Source organism: Artemia sp. Qi Xiang Cuo, chromosome 18 (genome assembly GCF_049724085.1).
Source record: "Artemia sp. Qi Xiang Cuo chromosome 18, ASM4972408v1, whole genome shotgun sequence".
In the NCBI taxonomy this organism is placed as follows: domain Eukaryota; kingdom Metazoa; phylum Arthropoda; class Branchiopoda; order Anostraca; family Artemiidae; genus Artemia; species Artemia sp. Qi Xiang Cuo.
In genome coordinates this window covers 42774719-42788851 of record NC_142811.1, presented here as the reverse complement: position 1 = coordinate 42788851, position 14133 = coordinate 42774719, and the positions used below count along the sequence as shown (strand labels likewise).

General features: G+C 34.7%; 1 protein-coding gene across 2 annotated transcripts in view; it reads left to right on the top strand.

The window, feature by feature from the left end:
* Lrch (Leucine-rich-repeats and calponin homology domain protein) overlaps nucleotides 1–14133 on the top strand; it is a 144991-nt gene that overhangs the window by 95812 nt on the left and 35046 nt on the right. The window contains exon 14 of one of the 2 annotated variants that reach the window (XM_089103909.1): nucleotides 4116–4817. The exons of the other annotated variant lie outside the window; for it this stretch is intronic. Within the exon in view, the coding sequence (XP_088960035.1) occupies nucleotides 4116–4412 (297 nt within the window). The 3' untranslated portion in view covers nucleotides 4413–4817. Of the gene's footprint in view, nucleotides 1–4115; nucleotides 4818–14133 lie in introns of those variants that run through there. 2 annotated transcript variants of the gene reach the window in all.

Sequence of the window (14133 nt, the reverse complement as noted above, 5' to 3'; positions counted from 1 at the left end):
GCTGTGGGGGATTTGTCTTGCTCAAAGACCTAATTTCCAGAACTTAAAACTACGTTTAATAAAATGGCTGTCTCAAAATTTTGATTGGATGTGTTAGAGGAAAAGGTGGGCGTGAGAGGGGGGTTATTTGCCCTCAAATCACTTTCGACTATTAAAAAGGGACTAGCCCTTTGAATTTCCAATCGAATGAGCCTTTTTTGAAGTTTCTACGACACCGCCTTCTATAAAAACCTTATATGCCCCCAGGGTATCTACGCTGAACAAAATGGCTATCACAAAATTTTGATTGGATGTGTTTGGGGTAATGATGGGGGGGGGGGGGCTAGTTGCCCTCCAATCACTTTCGACTATTAAAAAGGGCACTAGCCCTTTGAATTTCTAATCGAATGAGCCTTTTTTGAAGTTTCTACAACAACGCCTTCTATAAAAACCTTATATGCAGGGCATAACTTAAAACCCTTGCCCTCAGGGTTGTGTTTGAATTTCCATTCGAATGAGCTTTTTTGAAGTTTCTACAACAATGCCTTCTATAAAAACCATATATGCTCCCAGGGCATATAACTTAAAACCCTTGCCCTGAGGGTTGTGGAGGAGTGTCCTTCTCAAAAACATATTTTCTGTCTGGAAATCAACTACCCGGAACAAAATGGCTATCTCAAAATTTTTATTGGATGTGTTTGGGGAAATGATGGGTGTGGGGGGGGGGCTAGTTGCCCTCCAATCACATTCGACTATTAAAAAGGGCACTCGCCCTTTGAATTTCCAATCGAATGAGTCTGTTTTGAAGTCTCTACGACAACGCATTCTATAAGAACCTTATATGCCCCCAGGGCATAACTTAAAACTTTTGTCCTGGGGGTTTTGGGGGAGTGTCCTCCTAAAAAATATATTTTCTATTGGAAATCAACTACGCTGAACAAAATGGCTATCTCAAAATGTTGATTGGATGTGTTAGGGGGAATGATGTGCGGGGGGGGGGCTAGTTGCACTCCATCATTTTCGACTATTAAAAAGGGCACTAGTTCTTTGATTTCCAATCGAATGAGCCTGTTTTGAAGTTTCTACGACAACGCCTTCTATAAAAAACCTTATGGCCTATGGCCTTTCCTAGGGCGTGGGGGGAGGGCTAGTTGCCCTCCAATTACTTTCGACTATTAAAGCTTTTTGAATTTCCAATCGAATGAGCCTTTTTTGAAGTTTTTACGACAACGCCTTCTATAAAATCCTTATATGCCCCCAGGACATAACTTAAAACCCTTGCCCTGAGAATTGTGGGGAGTGTCCTCCTCAAAAATATATTTTCTATCTGGAAATCAACTACGCTGAACAAAATGGCTATCTCAAAATTTTGATTGGATATGTTTGGGGGAATGATGGGCGGGGGGGGGGCTAGTTGCACCCCATCATTTTCAACTATTAAAAAGGGCACTAGTTCTTTGATTTCCAATCGAATGAGCCTGTTTTGAAGTTTCTACGACAACGCCTTCTATAAAAAACCTTATATGTCCCCAGGGCATAACTTAAAACCCTTGCCCTGTGGGCTTTGGGAGAGTTGCCCTCTCGCAAATATATTTTTTAATTGGAAATAAACTATACTGAACACAATGGCTATATCAGAATTTTCGTTGGATGTGTTTGGGGAAATGATGGGCGTGGGGGGGGGCTATTTGCCCTCAAATTCCTTTTGACTATTAAAAATGGCACTAGCCCTTTAATTTCCAATCGAATGAGTCTTTTTTTTATTTTTTAGTACTACACCTTATATAAAAACCTTGTATGCCCCCAGGACATAACTTAAAACCCTTGCCCTGAGGGTTATTGGGGCGTATCCACCTCAAAAAAATATTTTATATCTGGAAATCAACTACGCTGAACAAAATGGTTATCTCAAAATTTTGATTGGATGTGTTTGGAGGAATGATGGGCGTGGGGGGGGGCTAGTTGCCCTCCAATCATTTTCGACTATTAAAAAGGGCATTAGAACTCTCGATTTCAAATCGAATGAGCCCCCTTTGAAGTTTCTACGACGACCCTTTCCATATGAAGTGCCTCGGAAAAAAAACATAAAACATTGGACCCGTATGGCCTTTACTATAGGCAACGCTACAGCGTTGCCTCTGATTACGTTTTGCACCATCCATAGAATGTCTTTGTCTTTTTTTATAACCTCTTCCTTCCCCATGCGAGAACATTCTGTTTTCCATATATCCCAACATGGATTGCATTTTTTGGCTGTCTTCTATTTTGCTATCGACCTTCTTTTTGTATTGCATCTTTATAAATGGTTGCAAGATTCATCCATTGTCATTATGGGTGAACTCACCTGACTGGGTCGTGATTCGCATCACAAGGACCCGTTTCTTCCATAGATTCATCCTGTTGTTTACACACTTCATTATATTATGAGTAAAAGCCAGTCTCCATTTGACATTTTCTGCAAATCTGCAAATGTATATCTTCTTTAACCAATCAGTCTCTACTATTTGAGTTTCAGCAAATGTTCTGGAAAAATAACGTCTTTGATAAGTTCTCTGCCTCGCTCCAACACTGGACTCTTAATTCTGGCTTTGACTTTGTTTATTGGCATTTTCTTGCTTCATTCTTGATTAAAACGCCAAACGTAGATCGGATTTAACATTTTGACTGACTCCAACAAGCTCTAAGATTTTCTGTCATCAATATGAGTAACTAATACTAGCATTTGCTATACACACAAATTTGTGTATGATTTATTGATGGCTGCACATTGTTAATGTTAGTGGGGTTAGTAAAATATGGCTCTAATTATATTTTGAATTATCAGTAATTCATTGTCAATTGGACTGATTTATGTAAAATGGGCTGACGAAATCCAAAGTTAGATGTCTAATTTGGTGAATATCCGTACAAGCTCTGTGTGTAAGAAGTAAAAAGTTCATAGGATTAATAGATGTGTTGTGATTAAATGGAGGTGGTTTAGTTTTTATCCCACAATTTTTTCATTTTGTGCATCTCCCAAAAAAAATCAGGAATGTGCATTCTGCGCGTGCGAAACTGACCCAAGTGATTTATAGTATTCATAATCCGCTCTGCGAAACAAAGGACTATTTCAACCAGGTAAATATTCAATGACATTTATTTAAACCAGGTAAAATTGGGACTTGTTTATTTTTTCAGTGAAGCTCTTTAGATAATCTTTTGGGTTTCAGAGCCCTAATATCTTGTCTGGCAGGTACCACTGTTTTCAATTTACCTTATGTATATTTTAAGTCGCGTTCAAAATTTCCAAGAATTCGAGCTCTTTGAGTAAAGAGCTATATGCACTAATGTCTCGTCTGAGCACTAATATCTCTTTTGTATTGAGGATGCATGAAAAGTACTAATTTTGTCTTTCATTTGTTTTCGCAATAATAAAGATCTGTTATTTGTTACTTTTAGCACTATCAGTTATTATCGTTGTATTTACGAGAAGTCGTTAAGTCACAAGTATCACAGTTGTATTTTTATTCATTGAAATGAACTTAGCTGGTTGTGTAAATCCGACAAAAAAGGGTATATGCAGTGCGGTGACGAAAATAGATGTACATGTGGAATATTGGGGCCAGAATTTACCCACTTTTAATTGTATTTTCCATTTTTGTCTCTTAATTTTTGGAGACAGTGCCCTAAGCAAACTTCAAAGCTTTAAATCTGTTTCTTAAGTACATATTCGAGAAATATGATGAAGGGCTGGTTCTTTCCTCTCAAAAAGGTAAAATATGAATCCATCAACCCTTGCCCATAACTTTCTAGTATTTCTAAATCCTTCAGCTTTCTGAGCACTAATATTTCGTGAGCATGCTTAAAAAGACATACAATTTTTTTTTGTCACTTCAGTTTTCGCTGCTTTGCCTGTGTTCCTGACCTGTGTCTACTTTTGCACACCTAGTCTTTCAGGGCTTGTTCTTTCATTTCAAAAGGGTAAAACGTGGACTTATTGACTTCTTGCCTACAACTTTCTAATATTTCTAAATCTTCCAGCTTTCTGGTCACTAATATTTCGTGAGCACGCTTAAAAAAGACCTAAATGTTGTTGTTTTTGTCAATTCAGTTTTGGCTGCTTTGCCTATGTTCCTCACCTGCGTGTACTTTTGCAGGATTGCATTCTATCGCTCGATGACCTTGCTGCTGATTGGTCGGCTTTAAGCGTGCTCACAACTGTATTGGCTCTTCTGGACGCAACTAACCCTGTCCGAGTAGAAAAACTAGCATGTGAATCGTCTGAAGCTTTTAGCAATAATATTGAGCCGCCTGTACTAAAGAATAGTTTTGAAAGAAGTGAAGTGTTTGAATTGTTGCCTGTTGTCTCACGAAGTGACAAGATCTTGTCTTATTTCTTGTTCATTTTCTTTGTAGTCTCGACTATTTTGTTAATTATCTATCCGATTAAGTAGCAACATCAGAGTGAAAAAAAATTGGTTTAGTTGCTTTATTTCTGTCTTTGGGTTCTCATGGCTGCAATTCTTCTTCTTTCTTTTCTCTCTCTTCTATTTCATCTTGGCTCTGACGTGAACTGGTTCTTGCTTAACGCTTACAGTGAAACATTAAACTGAGGCCTCTATTTTTAAAAATCATTTCAATGTAGTTTAATCTACTTCTTGCATCGCGTATTTTATTTAATACTATAGTGGACTAATTAAGGGCTCATTCCTCACCTATCCAATCTAGTCAACATCTGTTTCAAACGATTAGAACTTGCTACTGGAACAAGTTCCTCCTAAGTTAACTCGATTTCTTAAAAAAACACAGTTAATCAGGAATGATGAGAAATTAACTGGAATGATGTTTTTTTTTTTTTTTTAATAAAACAGGCCTCTATTCCTGTCAGCAAGGTCCATTGAATCCGCTAAAACGCAAAGGGTTAAACGGAAAGGAAGAAGATATATATTAAAAATCTGAAAAATCGACTAACCGTTACAAGCACTAAACGTCACAACATCTAACCGTCAGAACCACTAACCGTCATAACATCGACAAAAAATTGTAAGTTTATATAATAATAATTAGCATATAATAGTTTAGAAACAAATTTCGGCTATATATTTGCACATCAGGGGGGTGGGGGCAAAGCATAGAATTTATTAAATACGTAACCTAACCTAGGTACCTTTTACCCCCTAAACCCCAAAAAACTAAAGTTTTAAAATTTGAGATGTTATGACAGTTAGTGGTTCTGACGGATTTTTTTGTCGGTGTTATGACGGATTTTGTCGATGTCCTGACGTTAGTGCTCCTGACGGTTAGATGTTATGACGCCTTTCCAGATAGGAAGGCTGAGATAAAAGAAATATAAAATCAGTTGTAAAGTTTCCCCTTTCTGATCACCCTATAGCGAATCCTGTAAATTCCACAGCTTATGTATTTTCTATTACTAATGTAAGATAGTTCAATGCAGTCTATGAACCATCACAGCTTGTGTAATATAACTATTAGATAGATCAATATTTAAACGCTGGTTTTGTCAAAATACAGCTGTCTGAATCCAGGATGGAAGTCTTTAGGCAAGGATAATACGTTCAGGCTAGCTTCTTTTTCAACTTTTTCTGGGAGTGTTTCTGGGCAAAAATTAAAACTATATTTTATTATTGCTCGTGCGAAGACTTGTATGAAAAGTTTTGTTTCGTTTTATTTTCTGCGAAATATGTTCCCACAATTTAAACAAAAGATACAGTTTTTTCACCTTTTGAGCTCATTTGAAATCATTAAAATAAACCGTTAAATTTAGTTTAACGGTTTTTTCTTGAATAAGGCAGGCCATGTTCCAATAAGTTACGTCAATTAGGGGAGGGGAGGGGTACAGCATTTGATCACCCCTAGACTTTACCCCCCCCCCCCCTCCGTCTTCCTAGTTGTTTAAAAATGCATCTATTGGGGTATTTTCATAGAAAAAATACGTTTTTTGGATTTCTTTTTTGTCGAGAAAAACAAAAACAAAACAGAAACAAAAGTGTACCCCCCCCCCCTCTTCTTGTTTTTGAAAAAAAGATTTGCCCCTCCCTCCCTCCCGCTATATTTTCGTGAATTGAAGCCACTGACACAAATGAACTATATTTTAGCTCAGCATTGCCTGTAGACTAATTCTTAATTGCCACTCCTTTCCTCGCTGTCATAACTTGTCAAGAACATTTGCTACTAATTAAAAGACACTATTATTAAAAAACAAAAATGCATGATGAGTATTACTTCAAACTTTCTCATCAATATTTGCCATAAAGTGTCTTTGTATTCAAATGTTTTTGTTATTCTTTCTTGGCGATAAGATAATCCAGAAGTGGCACTGAATCTTAATAATTCTTTGTTTAAATATTTCTATTTGTTGACCCTCAGTCAAGTCAACGTAAAGGCTGAATTTGCTCAGTTCGTCCAATTTTTGAAAACGTCTTAAAAAAGGTGCCACCGAAAAATCTTTTTTTTTTTTACCCCGGCAGCTATTTGATGCGTCTTAACTTTTCCTCTTCGCCCCGGTTGATATTGAGTCTGAAGCTTTTGAAGCTTTACACTTTAAACAATTTAGAAATTTAGTTTAAAAACTCAAATCAAAATTTTAAAGATGACAGTCAATTGAGGAATAATTAGAAATTTAATTTGATGATGCGAAGATCAAACATGACTTTGATCTTGTGAAGGGACAACTTGGATGAATACTTTTGATCATTCTATGTTTCAATATTTCTATTTGTTGGCTATCGGTCAGGTCAACATTAAGGATGAGCTCGCTCGGTTCGTCTCATTTTGGAAATATCTTAAGAAGGGGACATAAGGGGAGTGAAATATTCCTACTGAGTCGATTCGTCAAGTCCACATCCTTTCAATTCACCAAATTTAAAAGGGGATTAAGTTAGTGTCCCTAAAAATCACGGCTATCTATGAAGGGATTATCAAATAGTATATTTTTGGATATCATAATTTTTTTTTAGTATTTATTATTAGTTTATTTGAGCTCTATAGCTATTGCTTCGAAAAAAATTACATCAAAATTGCTTTACCCTCATTGTTTGGTCTATAATTAGTCTTTAATTCTATTATTGTTAGAAAGGCCAATTAGTTATTCTCCTAATAACATTTCTCTATTCTCTTTTAGACATTATTTCTTAAAAGTGTTTGAATGCAAGAATTAAAAGTTAAGTTCTAATTGGTTTTTACTATGGGAATACTTTATTTATATCTTAGTATTCAACTGACTTTACCAGGAAACAAAATTGCGGAAGAAAAAAAAAAAAAAAAAAAAACAGGGGAAAAAAAATCTTGCCTCGTGATATTTCTCTCCACTGTATAGTTCCATGTTAATTTCCGGACATCTGTATTCTTAATAGGTTTGCACTTGAAGGGTTTGAAAAATCTTTGATTTTTTACGTCAGTACATCTGCGTTCTGACTTTTGTATGTATTGTACTATTTATAGTAGCATTATAGTGTTAAAATGAAATCGGTAAGTTAAGTAACTGCACAGATGCACAGAATGTAAAACCTTGAGAGGTGGGAGGAGGGTTGAAATAGAGGGTCAGTATATCTGCGTTCTGAATTTTGTATCTATTGTATTATTTATAACAGTATTTCAGTTTTAAAATGAAATCGCTAACTGCACAGAGGCACCCGAGTTCAACCCTTAAAAAAAGATGTTTTTGGTTAAACAATTTTCAACCAGTATTTTTATGTCATCTTACGACTGTCTGATTTTCACCGTTTCCATGGAAGCAGTAAGTCATATTAAAATACGAATTAGCGTAAATATCTTTTTCGACTTCCAGTCATTGCAAAAAATGACTCAATTTCAAAACCTTTTTCTCAATTTCAAAACCACGGGTAAAAAAAAGGTGGGAGCCCAAAGACCTTTGAAACATAAGTATTGCTAGCTTGTACTACTAGATATTAGCTTATTACTGTGCTTTGAAGCGCAATAAGCAAATAATTAATTACAATAGTTTTCAACAAGCGCTTTTGTTCGCAATTCAATAATTGCAATAGCCTATTTAAGACCAAAATTAAAAAAGTCGAGAACCGATGAACACTTCTATGCCAATAAATTTGGCATCAATTATCCGGCTGTTATTAGAATACCTAATTTTCTTTTCCATCTCTTTTATGTTTCTTCTTTTTAATTTGAGCCTGTTTACTCTATATTCTATTCACTACATATTATAATATCTAACATTGTTATATATCCATCATATCCATTAGTATCTGTAACATACCATAATATTTAGCAATAATTACGTAACAACTTCGAAGTTGCATAAGATCCAGTTAATGGCTAACATTTGTGTGCTCATTTTTTTATTTACTTTGTCACATGTTTCTTTCATATTGTAATTTGATAATAGCTATCACCTACAGTTTTGTCCGTCCATGTACTAAATGTATTATTTTAATTACCCATTCCATTTCAATTGACATCTAGTCTGTGCTGTGGTTTTTCTTTCAAAATAAATTTTTGACGTCGAATATTAGTTTACATTGAAGAAGTAGACGCATTGTTTAGACTAATTATTTGAAAGGACGTATTCTTAAAAGAAAATGGTCGGTGACAGAGAAAGACTCCTCTATTAACTCTTTATTTACAGTTCACATTTGTTGAGCATATTTATTTATAGGAAATAGGGGAAACTAACCCCTAGTTGGTTTTTATTTACTCTTTAGTTCTAGCAGCTCTTCTTTACCGGTCACATTTGAAGAGGCTCAGTGGTGGCTTTGGCCTCTCTTTAGCCCGGGGCAAAATGTTAAAGGTTCCCCCCTGTCTCCCATAAAGTTTTCTGACCAAATTTTAACAAAATTTTCATTTATTAACCAAATTATTATCAGTTTATTAATTAAATAATAATTTATTTTATTATTATTTTCAATTTATTATTTAAATTATTTAATCATTATTAACTATCTTTGTTTAATTATTATTTTATTTTTTATTTTTAATTTGTTTTTATTAATTAATTAATACTTTATTGATTATTTTTATTTATGGATTGCACCCTCATCCCTCTACTTTATTTTAATAAAAATAAAATTTCTAAAATTACAAAATGATCATAACCGTTAGATTATTTATTTAATATTTTGCGCCCCAAAATTTCTGCGCCCGGTGTAGGTGCCCTCTTTGTCCCTCCCCTAAAACTGCCTCTGCAGATGCTTACATATTTAATAGGAAATAGGGGAGAGCAACAGCTCTTTATTTGTTCTTTTGTTATAGCAGCTCTTTATTTACTATATTTTCAGACAAGATGCATATTTGTGTTAAGGTCATGTACCAGTCGCCGGCACCTAAAAACATGGTTTCAACCTTTAGTAAAGTGATTTACAGTCTCCTAAAATTTTTTTTTTTGAGAACCAGCCCAAAAATATACATATGTAAAATGAAGCAGCAGAAAACTTCCATATAAACAAATTGCTATCTATTTCGTATTTTCAGTAGATTATTAAAACAGAAAACACTCAGCTGATTACGGACTTTACGTCTATATTTTATTCCGAAAACGAAAGCACTATCTGAGCTTTTTTGAAACCTTGTTCTGCAAAAGTTAAACTTTGACTTGAAGTATAGGGTTTGAGGGCGGGCAGTAGTTCTCTTTACATTTAGGATAACCCTTGATATGGTATATAAAAGGAACAGAAAAGAAAAGCTGCCTAACGATAAAAAAAAACAGTTTTTTCCAAATGAAAATAAGGAGCGGCATTAAAACCTAAAAGCGAACCAAAACTGATCCGTATATGAGGAGGGGGGGGGGGCATTTCAAATCCCTCGCTCTTTATGCTAAAGTTTGGTTTTTTGTTACCGACGCTTTAAGAGCGACTGCTCAAGAACACAAATACTCATAAATACTTTCAGCATAGCACTATGGCCTCTTGCGCGAAGCGGGGGGGTGGAGGCGGGGGTAGCCCCCCCCCCCCGGTACAGAATAATCTATGTTCATTTTAATTTTTAAAGTTACTCTTTGCGTTCATTTGAAAAATAAAACTATTTTTTAGTTTAATTTGTCACCAGAGATCGATAAACTATCGTTAGTTATTGGCAGCTGTGGGGTTTTTTGGTGGTTACCGGTAGGTGGTCTACTGAAAATACGAAATAGATAGCAATTTGTTTATATGGAAGTTTTCTGCTGCTTCATTTTACATATGTATATTTTTGGGCTGGTTCTCAAAAAAAAAAAAAAAAAAATTAGGAGACTGAAAATCACTTTACTAAAGGTTGAAACCATGTTTTTAGGTGCCGGCAACTGGTACATGACCTTAACACAAATATGCATCTTGTCTGAAAATATGTCTAGTAAATAAAGAGCTGCTATAACAAAAGAACAAATAAAAAGCTATTGCTCTCCTCTATCTCCTATTAAATGTGTAAGTATCCGCAGAGGCAGTTTTAGGGGAGGGGAAAGAGGGCACATACACCGGGCGCAGAAATTTTGGGGCGCAAAATATTAAATAAATAATCTAACGGTTATGATCATTTTGTAATTTTTGAAATTTTATTTTTATTAAAATAAAGTAGAGGGAAGAGGGTGCAATCCATAAAAAAAATAATCAATAAAGTATTAATTAATTAATAAAAACAAATTAAAAATAAAAAATAAAATAATAATTAAACAAAGATAGTTAATAATGATTAAATAATTTAAATAATAAATTGAAAATACTAAAAAGGGCACTAGAGCTTTGTATTTCCGACCAAATGAGCCTTTCCCGATCTTCTAGCATCACTGGTTCTATAAGATCACTTCTAGAAAAAAAAGAACACATTCGTGATCTTGCTTCTGGCAAAAAAAAATGCAAAATTCCACATTTTTGTATATAGGAGCTTGAAACTTCTACAGTACGGTGTTCTGATATGCTGAATCTGATGGTGTGATTTCCATTAAGATTAATTTATGTTTTGCGGTTGTTTCCCCCCTTTTTCGAAAATTGGGCAAGTTTTCTCAGGCTTTGAAACGACGTTGCCCATCGTAACTTTTGATGGGTATCATTGAACTTGATAAATTATATATTTTAGATAAGCATCAAAATTCGATTCTTTGATGCATCCATTGTTAGCAAGACTCTGTTTGTTAGACTTTTGATTACTATTGAGCCGCATCGCTCCTTATTTACACAGTTCGTTACAACAAACTCCAGTATCTGAAAACTGTCGAAAGCTCCACCTTTTTCTAGTTTCAAAAAGTTACTAGAGCCTTTACATTTGAAAATTTCGTCTACATATACGATAGCTGTTTCAATCAAGAAGAAAAAAATATGACAACTAAACAATCAACTTCAATGGAAAAGAATGACACGTTTCAAAAGAACCTTTACCGAATTTTGGAAGTTCAAATGACACTAAAAATAAAGTAACAAAAAAATCACTTAGTCAACTTTTTTCTAATCAAATTCTTTGCCTTTTTAGAAGCCAATATATTGATCCACTTAGTGAAAAGTTCAAAGGCAATTTGACTGTCTTTGGTTATATAGATTTCTAAAACAATCTTATTTTAATTCCAATAAAGCTGTTGACGTTTCGTAAAAGCTTTTTTTTCAAACCCTTCTCTTTGCAGTATTTACAAATGGCAGCAAGGACCCCTTCAAAAAATGGGAAAACACACCCAAAAGGGCTACTAATCTTGGAGAAAACAGATCAATTGAATTCAACATATCAGAGAACCTGACTGGAGAGGTTTCAAGCCCATAACTACAAAATACAAGATTTTGCAATTTTTCTTTTTTTCGAGAAGAATAATCACAGAGCTGCGTTTATTTGTTGCTTTTTCCTCAGGGATGATGGTCTTGAACCAATAGGCCTAGAAAATCGGAAGAAGGCTATTTTGAACGTCTAACAAAAGTTCTGATGCTCTTTTTAAGTAGCATAAAGATTGTGCAAATGCAAATAGGCATTTTTTGCCTTTTTTTGGCATAAAACAACTATTTTCGCCCCCAAAGAAGGAGGAAAAGATATCTAATAAAAATTCTAAGATAGCTAATCGATTGAAACAAATTATTGGAAAATTATATACTGAGTTTCCCAGTTTCGGAGGCAGTCCGTGCGGTAATGAATTCACTCCTGAAGGTGCATTTAGTCCATACAAGATAAACGATTAAAATAAACATTTATTTAAAAGTTTCATTTAACTAAGCTGATGCAGATAATTTCGGAGACCACACTGACTTTCCATGACGATAAAATAAAAGTTCAAAATAGGGATAAAATCCTTTTTAATAGACAGTTTATAATAAATTTCAAAAAAAAATACCAAATATTTCGGTCACATATACAGTGACCGTCATCAGTAGTAAAACTCCAAAAGCAACAAATAAACGCAGCTCTGTGATTATTCTTCTCGAAAAAAAGAAAATTGCAAAATCTTGTATTTTGTAGTTATGGGCTTGAAACCTCTCCAGTCAGGTTCTCTGATATGTTGAATTCAATTGATCTGTTTTGTCCAAGATGTTTTGATCTGATTGTGTTTTCCCATTTTTTTTTTAAGGGGTCCTTGCTGCGATTTGTAAATACTGCAAAGAGAAGGGTTTGAAAAAAAAGCTTTTACAAAACGTCAACAGCTTTATTGGAATTAAAAAAAGATTGTTTTAGAAATCTATATAACCAAAGACAATCAAATTACCTTTGAACTTTTCACTAAGTGGATCAATATATTGGCTTCTAAAAAGGCAAAGAATTTGATTAGAAAAAATTTGATGAAGTTATTTTTTTTTTACTTTATTTTTAGTGTCATTTGAACTTCCAAAATTCGGTAAAGGATCTTTTAAACGGTGTCATTCTTTTCCATTGAAGTTGATTGTTTAGTTGTCATATTTTTTTTTTTCTTGATAAAAACAGCTATCGTATATGTAGACGAAATTTTCAAATGTAAAGGCTCTAGTAACTTTTTGAAACTAAAAAAAGGTAGAGCTTTCGACAGTTTTCAGATACTGTAGTTCGTTGTAACGAACTGTGTAAATAAGGAGCGATGCGGCTCAATAGTAATAAAAACTCTAACAAACAGAGTCTTGCTAACAATGGATGCATCAAAGAATCGAATTTTGATGCTTATCTAAAATATATAATTCATCAAGTTTAATGATACCCATCAAAAGTTACGATGGGCAACGTCGTTTCAAAGCCTGATAAAACTTGCCCAATTTTCGAAAAAGAGGGGAAACAACCGCAAACATCAGTTAATCTTAATGGAAATCACACCATCAGATTCAGCATATCAGACAATCCTACTGTAGAGGTTTCAAGCTCCTATATACAAAAATGTGGAATTTTGCATTTTTTTTTGCCAGAAGCAAGATCACCAATGTGTTCATTTTTTTCTAGAAGTGATCTTATAGAACCAGTGATGCTAGAAGATCGGGAAAGGGCTCATTTGGTCGGAAATACAAAGCTCTAGTGCCCTTTTTACAGTGAACAAAAATGTTGGAGGGCAGCTAGCCCCCTCCTCATGCCCCATTTTTCTTAAATTAGCCTGATTAAGATTGTCAAATGCCCATTTTGTTCTGCATAGTCGAAAAGGCTAATAACTGTTTCTGAGGATGACTTGATCCCCCCCCCCCGCCCCCGGGGAAGGGTTTCAAACTATGAACTTTGTCCATTGTTTACATATAGTATTGGCTATTATGAAATACACAGATTTTTCTGGGAGGGGCGGGTACGTAGGAGGATCTTTCCACTGAGGATTTTTTTTGTGGGGGAAGGCAATTTTCAATGGAGGGTGAGCTGGATATCCCGGCATTATTTAATAAAACGACTAGAAATTAAATAAAAAAAACGAGTTTTTTAACTGAAAGTAGGCAGCAACATTAAAACTGAGAACAAACATAAAAAAATAAATTATATGAGGGGGTTGCGCCCTCCTCAATAACTCGCTCTTTACGCTAAAGTTTGACTTTTTGTTCCAGTTATTTAAGAATTACTCCTGAAACACAGGGACTGTTTAATTAGAGTAATATGCTTTTTAAAAGTTCAAAAAAGCTTCGGTGTAAAGAGCTAGGTATTGAGGAGGGGGAAACCCTCCTCTTCATATACGTAATAATTTCTGTTCGTTCTAAAAAAAAAAAAAAAATCACATTTCATTTATCTGTAAGACTAGACGAACATGGCAAAAGATGTAAGGACTTAGTGAAAGCCGTGTTCTAGGGGGGAGTCAGGGTTTGAACC